Source organism: Trachypithecus francoisi, unplaced genomic scaffold, assembly GCF_009764315.1.
Source record: "Trachypithecus francoisi isolate TF-2019V2 unplaced genomic scaffold, Tfra_2.0 Contig00908, whole genome shotgun sequence".
NCBI classification, from domain to species: domain Eukaryota; kingdom Metazoa; phylum Chordata; class Mammalia; order Primates; family Cercopithecidae; genus Trachypithecus; species Trachypithecus francoisi.
In genome coordinates, this window is record NW_022680984.1 from 40,316 (window position 1) to 51,636 (window position 11,321).

The 11,321-nt window shown below is 51.6% G+C and overlaps 1 protein-coding gene across 1 annotated transcript; it reads right to left on the minus strand.

Annotated features, from left to right (window-relative positions):
* Positions 1-2,003: 2,003 nt before the first annotated feature.
* On the minus strand, positions 2,004-4,527 carry LOC117089886 (transmembrane protein 78-like). The gene is made up of 3 exons (XM_033221557.1): positions 4,451-4,527; positions 3,251-3,391; positions 2,004-2,223 (listed from the first exon to the last, which is right to left on the minus strand). Exons 1-3 carry the CDS (start codon positions 4,525-4,527, stop codon positions 2,004-2,006), a joined length of 438 nt encoding a protein of 145 aa, XP_033077448.1.
* Between the last annotated feature and the right edge of the window lie 6,794 nt (positions 4,528-11,321).

Consider the following 11,321-nt stretch of genomic DNA (forward strand, 5'->3'; position numbering starts at 1 on the left):
TCTACTGAGGTGAGACAGAGTGATCCACCCCTACCACACCATCAGCCTCCCTCCCCTCTCCACCCTTCATTGCTGGGACCCCAGGGCCCATAGACAGCTGGGGAAGCCGGGAGACAAGAGAAACTCAAGCTCACTTCTGCCTCCTGTCTCCTGGGACCTTCGGGCAGCCCCTCCAGCTTCCTGGGAGTCCAATTTCCCAAAGTACAACAGGTGGCGGCAGAGCCTGGCCCCGTTGTGGGGCGGCTGCACCCGGGTGCGTGATTTGCAGTTCCTGGAGCCCTGCAGGTTGTTGGAGAGTCAGGGAGCCTTTCTTCCTCCCACCTGCCCTCTTGCACTTCCTCTCCCACAACCCAGGGCTACTCCCAGAGGCTCTGAACTGGAGCCCTAAAAGGTAACCACCCCCTGGCTGGACACAGAGAGGGCAAGTTGGGGCCAGGAGTGAGGACAGGTGCCTCAGGAGCCACCTGCTCCACTCATCCACAAAGGCCTTAACTGGCTCAGGGGCCCCTGAGCTCTCAGTCAAGCCCCGCCCTCCTGACCTTGTCCTGCCCTGGTGCTGCCAATCGGGTGGAGGTATCTCAGGGCCAGCTGGTCTCCTGGCAACTGAAGCCCACACTTCCCTTCCATTCACTCATTCCTTCTTTCCCTCACGCAGGAGGCGCTGCAAGGCTTAGTGCTCCTGGAGCTTCGAGTCTATGATATGAGTTAGGGTGTCTCCTCCTTCAGACCTGGAACTTCCAAGGCATTTTACCCAAAGCTCCAGCACCTGACCCAAGGCTCGGCTGTGCTCTATCCTCAGTGAAAGAATGGATGAGTCACAACTGAGTGATTGGAGAGAGCTGAACGAGTAGGTTTCCCTGGGTTTTCCACAGGTGGTTTCACAGGGGAAGACCCAGGGAGGTGAGGGCGACCTTGCAGGACGTCATGGTGTGGAGGCAGCAGCCTGGGGCAGGGACTGTGCTGAGTGCCTGAGGCCGAGACACCCCTCTATAACCTCCATAATCCGTCAGGTCTCAGAGGGCTGTCCTGTGTTCAGTTAGCCAATGCCAGCACCATATGACAAGGACACAGCAGTGAGCAGCTGCCCAGGCCCCTTGCACTGTGTTTGGAAAAGGAAGCTGGCTTGTTCTGGGGCCCCCAGCAGGATGGGGAGCAGGGATGGGGACCATGGCAGAGCGAGAGTTCTAGGAGAGAAGCTGGTCCACCCACAGGCTCCCTGGCCTGAGTGCTGCGCCAGGCAGGGTGCTAGGCATTGTGCTGCTCACTTCCCACCCCTGGATTGCAACTGTGGGCTGTGTGGCTTTCCCAGTTCTGTGAGGTGGGTGCTGTGATTGTGCCCACCTTACAGATGGGAAGACTGATGCTCAGAGACTTGAGCAACCTAGGCAAGGACCTGTGCTTAGAGGCAGAAGCAGTACTCAGAGGAAGAGCTCCCTGACCACAAAGCCCCAGGTGACTTACACTGCAGGGATAGAGCTCTCCGGGAGGTGCAGGGTGGCAGAGGTGCCTCTGAGAAGAGATCTCTGCCTGGGACCCTTTCCTGGGGCTCTTATGGTGCTGGGAGTGTGAGCACCACAAGAGCCCCACTACAGTGATGCCACCCAGAGGGCGCTCTGGCCTATTGGTCACCCGTGTCCTTCTGACAATGACCAATACACTTATTTGCCAGGGTCCAGGAAGACTCAGGCACTGGAGTCTGTATTTCCTGAGTCCGCCTCTCACTGGTAAGTCCTGAGCCCCCTTCCTTCCCAGCACCCACTCTTAGAGCAGCTATCCAGGGCTGTACTGTGGCTGCTGCTGTCAGGGAGGGGCCCCATGCTCCAGCCAGGGGCTTTAGGGGCTCAGTTTGGGACTAACACGCCAAGCAAGTTGTGCTGAGTGTCTGGGCTTCTTCTAGGAAGGTATTTCCAATCACCGAATGTGCCATTAAAAAAAATGCATGTGGCCGGGCGCGGTGGCTCAAGCCTGTAATCCCAGCACTTTGGGAGGCCGAGACGGGCGGATCATGAGGTCAGGAGATCGAGACCATCCTGACTAACACAGTGAAACCCCGTCTCTACTAAAAAATACAAAAAAACTAGCCGGGCGAGGTGGCGGGCGCCTGTAGTCCCAGCTACTCGGGAGGCTGAGGCAGGAGAATGGCGTGAACCCGGGAGGCGGAGCTTGCAGTGAGCTGAGATCCGGCCACTGCACTCCAGCCTGGGCGACAGAGCGAGACTCCGTCTCCAAAAAAAAAAAAAAAAAAAAATGCGTGTCAGTTAAGTGTGCGCTAAGCCTGGACCACATGGGACATAGTTGTTCTAATAAACACGAATAAGCCAGTTTTCACGTTAGAGAAATAGCAGTTTCTTGTAGAAATGTGGTGCTTTTAAAAGAGGTTAATTAATAAACGGCAGGTAATTGTTCATGGCACATTGTGGCAGAGGGTAATTTTCATTTTAGAGGATGGACGGGCCAAATACCCCTCCCCACTCAGCATTTTTCTGTAATAATCACCTCAGCTTCACCTCCGCCTTTCATTTTTACAGCTGGAGCTGTTTATCATCGCTCCAACTTTCACTAAAAAGGAAAAACTATCACTTAAACAAAGCCATTGAAAACCCAGCATCATATGTGGATTTTTTAACATAAATAAATCATACAAACTAAGATTTATGTTCTTGGAATGATGTCATTCATTGAAGGCTGCCTTCCCAATCAAAGCCGTGTTTACTGATTTTTCTTTGGTGGGTGTGCTTTTTGCTAAATAGGAAAAACCCATTCGGTCATCCTTGCTGCTTGTCTTTTCTCAGCTTGGCCCAGAACATCAGAAAGGTTTCTCCCTGGGCCAGTCCACAGAGCCAAATGGTGAAAATGGTTTTAACTCCATAGACTGCTTTTAAAGCCTTTGCTGTTGAACCGTAAGTCTGAGATGAAAAGACTGTTAAACCTTCCCTAAGAACGTTTGCAGGACACAGCAGAAGTTGATGGTCCTCCCAGGTCTCCTAGAGCCTAGAATGAATCTTGCTGCAGAGTAACACATCTGCAGACGCTTCACCGAGTTGAAATGAGTGAGGAGCATTAAAATCGGCACGTGTGGATAAATAAGATGTGGCATATCCATGCAATGGAATACTATGTCGCCATGAAAAAAAATGAAGAGCTGACACTTGCTACAACGTGAATGAACCTGGAAACCATGATGCTCCATGAAAGAAGTCAGTCATGAAAGGTCACACATTGTGTGATTCCATTTATATGAGATGTTCAGGATGGGCCAGTCCTACAGACTGAAGACAGATTGGTGGTTGCCTGGCTGTAGAAGTAGAGGCAGTAGTACCCTGGGCCAATGAAGGCACTGGGAACAGATGGGCCACACCAGAGTCCAGCTTCAGCCCTCCAGGCATTGACAGGAGACCATTAGCTGGAAGCCAGTGGGTTGCAGTGGGAAGTTGGGCTGACTAAGAGGGACAGGTGTCCAGGAGGCTGCAGTGTGAGGTTTTCATTTGTTCAAGCAACACACATTCACTGCGTGCTTACTATGTGCCAGGGACAGCCATAGACCCTGAGGCTACAGCAGTGATGGAGACAGATGCTGCTCCATCAAGGTCAGGTTTTGATGGGGAAGGCAGCAATAAGCCAAATACATATGGGTCTGGCGTGCCAGGCTAGATGATTCTAGTGCAATGGACCTGAAGGAGAAAGGAGGTGAAAGCACAGTCTTCAATCAGTTGTTCAAGAAAGGCCTCACTGAAGTAGTGACATTTGGGCAGAGACATGAGGGAGGAATGAGGGAGTCACCCAAGAGTCTGGGAGAACAGCACTGGGGCAGAGGGAACAGCCAGTGCAAAGGCCCTGAGGCTCCAGTGACCAGTGTGGCTGGTATAGCAGGATGGGGAGGGAAGGAGGGGAAAGCTCTGTAGAGTGGCAGTGAGAGGATAAATTGAGGCTGAAGATGGAATTAAAGTTGCTCTCTCAGCAGATTTTAAAGTAGGGAGATAATTCTGGATTATCTGGGTGGCCTTAATGTCATCACAAGGATCCTTAAAAGTGGAAGAGGGAGGCAGGAGAGTCAGGATTAGGATGAAGAGGAGACATGTGAGAATATGAGGAAGATTCCCCTGGCTGTCCTGGCTCCGAAGACAGAGGAAGGGCCCATGAGCCAATGGATGTGAATACCAACAGACTCTAGAAGCTGGAAAAGGGAAGGAAATGGGTTCTAGAGCCTCCAGCAAGGAAGGCAGCGCTGCCCATGCCTTGACTTTAGGACGCTGAGATCCATTTCTGACTTCTGACCCACAAAACCAAAATCTAGCAAGTTTGTGCTATTTGAAGCCGCTAAGTTTGTGGTAATTTGTTAGTGGTAATTTGTTAGAGCAGCCACCAGAAATTAATATGGGGAGGAAATAGGGATTTCATCTGTCTGGGGTCAAGACATGCTGGGGGTGGTAAGAATCTGAGCCCATCTCACCTAGATGAGAATGAGAGCATGATGACCACAGAATAGTGGTGATGGCCGTCCTCACATCTGGCTCCATAGCCACCCATGCCAATATAGATTGACTGCCTTCTACGTCCTGTCCATGGCCATTCTCTAAGGAAATTCCCTTACATCTCCTGCTACCTTTACAGCCTACATATTTTGTTGGATTACTTTCTCATTTTCATGAACCATATCTTCTAGTAACATCTGATAAAAGATGCGTAGGAGATAAATATTTTAGGACCTCCACAGTACCAGAGTGGTAGTTGAGCTGGGTATGGAATTCTAGATTGGAGATGAGTTTTTTGTTCAGAATTTTAGATAATGTTGCCCCGTTGTCTTCTTGCTACAAGGCAGCTATTGAGAAGTCTAGGAAGATTCTGTCTCCTCAGATTTTGTGTGCAATGTGATTTTTCCTTTTTGGAATTTTGTAGAATCTTCTATGTCTCAAGTGGTCCAATATTCCACAATGATGTGCCCTAGAATGTGTCTGTTTTCATCCACTGTGAGTTCTTTCATACTGAAAACTTGTGTCCATTAGCTCTGGGAAATTTTCTTGAAATACTTTGTTAGTTATTTCCACTCTGTTTTGTTTCTTCTTCATTTTTGGAACTTGATATTTATATGAGCTTTCTTCTGCACATATGATCTGTGTGTCCTCCAAATGGCTTTGTTCTATCTGCTTCAATTTGTCTTTCCTGAGGCATCTGCTGATTACTGGCTTTCTGCCCATGATGAGGAGCTGACTGGAAGTTCTGACAGTAAGGAGGGTTCATTGCCCTTGAGACTCATGGATGGGGGTGATCCTTGGTCCTTGGATGTCAGTATCTTTAGGAACTGACCTGATTCCCAGAGAAGTTACTAAGGGAGCAAGGGAGGGGTCTGGCTGCCAGTCTTCTTGGAGTCACCTTGGAGTTAAAGGCAGGAGTCTTTGCAGTCAGCTGCCTGAATTCTGGGAAATAAACCTCTGGACTTTTGCTGGTGTCAGGGAGGGGTGGTTGCTCAGGGAGGATAAGGAGGGGACTGGAATCTAACTTGATCACAGGTCCCCTTCACTCTAGCCTTCCTGATCATAGCCACTCTTGCACCCAAAGTCCTAGAGGTACCCTTCCTTCCTTCCTCCCTTCCTTCCTTCCTTCCTTCCTTCCTTCCTTCCTTCCTTCCTTCCTTCCTTCCTCTCTCTCTCTCTCTCTCTTTCTTTCTTTTTCTTGACAGAGTTTCACTCTTGTTGCCCAGGCTTGACTACAATGGTGCAATCTTGGCTCACTGCAGCCTCTGCCTCCTGAGTTCAAACAATTCTCCTGCCTCAGCCTCTAGAGTAGCTGGGATTACAGGTGCCCACCACCATGCCCGGCTAATTTTTTGTGTTTTTAATAGAGATGGGGTTTCCCCATGTTGGTCAGGCTAGTCTTGAACTCCTGACCTCAGGTGATCCGCCCACCTCGGTCTCCCAAAGTGCTGGGATTACAGGCATGAGCCACCGTACCCGGCCCCTAGAGGTACTCTTATACTCAGTCCTGAGTGTTGGGGTTCCCCTTGGTTATAAATCTGGTAAAATCTCACCTTCCTGCTCTCTATTCAGGAGTTTCTCTCGTCTCTGACCCAGTTGCCACAGGTCCATCAGCAATTCAGCTTTCAGAAGGGAGACCCAGATGTCTGTTAAAATCTCTTTATTGTGGTTGAAGTGGGGCTTACAGAGGGGACACTATTGAATGTGTGTGTATTTAACATGCCATCTTAACCCAGAGGCTTTTGTGGCTATTTTAGAAAGACTATGCCCATTCTTAGGTCCAGGCCTGATACCATACACAGTGTCCACACACAGGGGCTCTGACCCCACAGGGTTCTTTGGGTCCTGATCAGTGATCTTTCTAGAGCCTCCCCTATGACCTGCTTCTGGCCACAGAAACAGCAGATAAATGAAATTTGTTAGTTTCCTACAATGGGGCATTGCATCGGCAGTGAACATAGGGACAAGAGGGCGTGCTTATCGCCTTGCTGACTTGCCTCTGAGACATGGGGGCGACCTTTAAGAATGTCAGCTGAAATATTAACAGAGGTTTTCCCCGGGTGATGAGATCTGATAATATAAAAACTTTTTTCTCTGTTATGTTTCTCTGCATTTAATTTTTCTCCACTGACTATATGTTAGTGGTAGAAGTGTTACAATGTTTAAAAACAAGAACATCAAAAAATTAGCCCAGAGTGGTGGTGGCATGTTCCTGTGGTCCCAGCTCCTCAGGAGGCTGAGGCTTGAGTGCAGGAGGTGGAGGTTGCAGTGAGCCAAGATCTCACCACTGCACCCCAATCTGAGTGACAGAGTAAGAGCCTGTCTCAAAAAATAAAAATAAAAATGAGAAGAAAATCCTATCTGTCCTTCAATAACCAGCTCAGCCACTGCTACCTCCTGGGAGTCTCCCGTATTCCCACTGTTGGGAATGCTTCCTGCATCACATTAAATAAACTGCATTTTCTAAATATCAATATGATTTCTGAGTTTGTCTCTCTTCTCCTGGGGTGTGGACAGCTGGAGATGTGCTCTGAGCACGTCACATGTTTGGACGGGAGAGGCACGGGCGTCTGGCCCCAGGCTCCCAGCCCCGAGATATGAGCAGGCGGGTAAGTATGCAGGCTCTGGAGTGACTCTGGATCCATCATGCCCTCGCTCTGGGCTGGAGCTGGTCACAGCTGTTTTGGCCTCAGTCTTCCCTTCTGTAGATGTGACCAGTTTGAGGGAGAGGGTCATTGACTCCATGTAGGGCTGAGGACCATGCTCCATGCAGAGTGCAGAGCCCAGCCGCTGCCAGGTTAGGTCTTTGTAAATGAAGTCAAATACAAGCCACATACAATTTCACGTCGTAACCATTTTTAAGTGTAGAGTTAAGTGGCATTGGGCACATTCACACAGTTGTGCAGCCATCATCACCCTCATTTCCAGTCGTTTCCCGTAGCCCCTCCCAAGTCCCTGGCACCCCTCTTTTTGCTTCTATGGACGTGGCCACTCCAGGGACCTCATAGAAGTGCAGTCCCACAGGATTTGTCCTTTTGTGACTGGCTGATCTCACTTGTCTCATGTCCTCAAGGTTCAGCCGTGTTGTCACACATGTCAGAATTTCCCTCCTTTTTAAGACGGAGTCACCCTGCCTCACATGGCTGGCCCACGTCTTCCTTGTGTGTTCCTCCATGGACAGTCCCAGCTGCTTCTGCCTCTGCCACGCTGTCTCCAGCAGTGCCCTCCCTCTGAGCCTTGCTTCTGTGCTGCCCTTGACTCATCTGCCCAGGGGCTACGGGCCTCTTTGGGGGTTCAAGGCATCCCCTTTGACCTGCCCTCTCTGTCCCCTCCTGCTTTGGGGCTCTCGGGGGCTATGTGGGGTCTGATTTGATTTTTTCCCTGTTCCCCAGCAGGAGTGCACTGGGCGCCTTCTCAGAAGACCCTTCTCAGAAGACCCCAGCGAGTCAGTAATGGACAATGCTGCCTTTTTGTTGAGATTTTACTCACTTTTCATTTGAGGCTTAAGCCCCAAGGGATTTCCAGGGCTGCAGCAATTCCTAGGTCACTGTCCCCACCTTGTCCCTGATTGGATGAGGAAGCAGGGGATGGGGTGAGAACTCCACCAGAGGGATTGGGGGCTCTTTGCTGAGTACTTGAGGACAGTGACTGGCCTCACACCCCTAAAATTGGGTGTGTCCCCCCAGAGAGCCAGGGATATGGCTTCTGCAGAGCCTGCGGAGACTCATGGAGGGGCAGTAACCTAGCCCCCAGCCCCACTAGATCCTGACCCTCAGCCTCCAGGCAGCTTCAAGGGGAGGATGGCTACGCTCCGGACCCCAGAGCTCTCAAGAAAGAATGGATCCTTGGAAATATCCTCAAAACAAGGCCCTTTCTCAAAACAAATGGTGGCAGTGTTTAGAAATGAGAGGATGGGCCGGGCGCAGTGGCTCAAGCCTGTAATCCCAGCACTTTGGGAGGCCGAGACGGGCGGATCACGAGGTCAGGAGATTGAGAATATCCTGGCTAACACGGTGAAACCCCGTCTCTACTAAAAAAACACAAAAAGACTAACCGGGCGTGGTGGCGGGCGCCTGTAGTCCCAGCTACTCAGGAGGCTGAGGCAGGAGAATGGCGTAAACCCAGGAGGCGGAGCCTGCAGTGAGCTGAGATCCGGCCACTGCACTCCAGCCTGGGCTACAGAGCGAGACTCTATCTCAAAAAAAAAAAAAAAAAAGAAAGAAAAGAAAAGAAATGAGAGGCCCCTTGTTAGGGAGATCTAGCCATCTGAGATTTGCGTGCAGGAATTGTATGTACAGAGCCATGGGGCCACTCGCACACCCTATGCCATAAAGACGGATTTCATAAACTGGGCTGGAGGGCACTGGATGAGGGTCTCTTGTGTGCGGAAACTGCCCAGGCTTCAGGGGCATTGCTTAGCCACTGGGAGTCTGAGGCTGGGGTGGGCTCTGCACCAACCCACCCAGAGAGGGCTAGCCCTCTTGCTGCCCAGGGGGGCCCCTCTGTGCATGGACAAGGAGAGTGAGGCCCCTCAGGTACTGCAGGGGGCAGTTTCCTAGAGCTGAAAGGCCATTGACATGCTTTGGATCTGTGTCCTACCCAAATCTCTTATTGAAATGTAATCTCCGATGCTGGAGGTGGGGCCTGATGGGAGGTGATTGGATCGCAGGGATGGTTTCTCATGGTGGGAGGTGATTGAATCATGGGAGCAGTTTCCCGTGGTTTAACACCATCCCCTCTTGATGTTGTCATCACCGTAGTGAGTTCTCCTAAGATCTGGTTGCCTAAAAGCATGTGGCACCTCCTTGCTCTCTCTCTTGCTCCTGATCCCACCATGTGAGATGCCTCATGCTCCCCCTTAGCCTTCTGCCATGATTGTAAGTGTTCTGAGGCCTCCCTAGAAGCTGAGCAGATGCCAGCATCATGCTTCCTGTACAGCCGACAGAACTGTGAGCCAATTAAACCTTTTTGCTTTATACTTTGCCCAGTCTCAGGTATTTCTTTACAGTAGTGCGAGAATGGACAAATTCAGCCACCTTCTCCCAAAGCCCTTGTCCCTCCAGTCCAGTGGGGTTTGCCTCTTGCTCTCTGTGTCCACAGTACCCATGTGGACAGCAGTTATGGGCCCAGGCACAGCTGGATTCCCACAGGAGGGGATCACAGCCCAGGCACCCCTGCCCCCAGCACAGAGAAGGGACACCAGCACCAGCAGATGCCCCGTGTGGGGCTGTGTGTTCGGAAGAGACCCACACGGAGAAGTAAACTGAGGCAGTTCTTGGTGTCCTGAAGTTAAGCCTCCCTCGAGGTGGGGTGGGGGTTCTGGTGGCCTGAGGGGCTAAATCAGTTTCCTACGCCCTTCCCCATCTGTGGCGAGGATCGGGGCACTCTGACCACTCTCCTGCAGACTCAGCCTGGGGTGCACCTTTGGTGTCTTTCCTGGCCTGGACGCACAGATTCCCAATCTTTTCCAGGGCAGGGGTGTGGCGGCTCCACAGTCCCCAGAATCCACAAGGGCCTGAATGCTTCCTGATTCCTTTCAGGTCAGGGCAGCCAGCACAGACTCCTCTTCCCACACACCCTGGGCTGAGCTGGCTCTGCTCCCACACCCCATGCCCCTCTGCCTCCTTGCAAGGGGTGGCCTGGAGGGGCCCAGAACACAGGCCTTAACGCCCACAGGAGCGGCAGCTCCTCCGTCCAGGGCAGTTGCTGCCTTCTGTGTCCACTGCCACCACCTTTTCCCGCACTTGTCACCTCAAAGGCTTCCTGAATTGTCCCAAAACCTCCCCCGCCAACACAACTCTGAGGGTGTCACGACAGGGGGGCTTCTTGCCTGTTTTGTTTTTCTTTGTTCCCCAGTGTATAGAGGAGAGCATGGCACACATGAGATGACCAACAAATGGTTGTTGGACAGATGGATGGAAGATGAGTGAATAATGGATGGACGGATAGAGGTTGATGGATGAAGAATGGAGTCTGGATTCATGGATGAATGAATGGATGGATGATGGGTGTGTGGGTGGAGGGATGGATGGATGGGTGGATGGATGGGTGGGTGAGTGGGTGGATGGATGGATGGGTGGGTGGATGTTGTGTGGATGGGTGGGTGGGTGGGTGAGTGGATGGAGGATGGATGGATGATGGGTGTATGTGTGGATAGGTGGATGAGTGGATGGATGGATGGATGGGTGGGTGGTGTTAGGTGGATGGATGGGTGGGTGAGTGGATGGAGAATGGATAGATGGTGGGTTTGTGTGTGAATAGATGGATGAGTGGATGGATGGGTGGGTGGGTGGATGGATGGATGAATGGATGGGCGAGTGGATGGATGGATGAGTGGGTGGGTGTTGGGTGGATGGGTGGGTGTGTGGATGAGTGGGTGGATAGGTGGGTGAGTGGATGAAGGATGGATGGATGGATTGGTGAGTTGGATGGATGGATGGATGAATGGGTGGATGGGTGGGTGGATGGATGGATGAGTGGGTGGGTGTTGGGTGGATGGGTGGGTGTGTGGATGAGTGGGTGGATAGGTGAGTGAGTGGATGGAGGATGGATGGATGGGTGAGTTGGTGGATGGATGGATGAATGGTTGGATGGGTGGGTGGATGGATGGATGGATGGATGGGTGGATGAGTGGGTGAATGTGTAGGTGGGTGGGTGGGTAGATGGGTGATGGATGGATGGGTGGGTGGATGTGTAGGTGTGTGGGTTGGTGGGTGTTGGGTGAATAGATGGGTGGGTGGGTAAATGGATGGATGGATGGATGGTGGGTGGGTGGGTGTCAAGTTGATGGGTGGGTGGATGGATGGATGAGTGGATGGATCATAGGTGAGTGGGTGGATGCATGGGTGA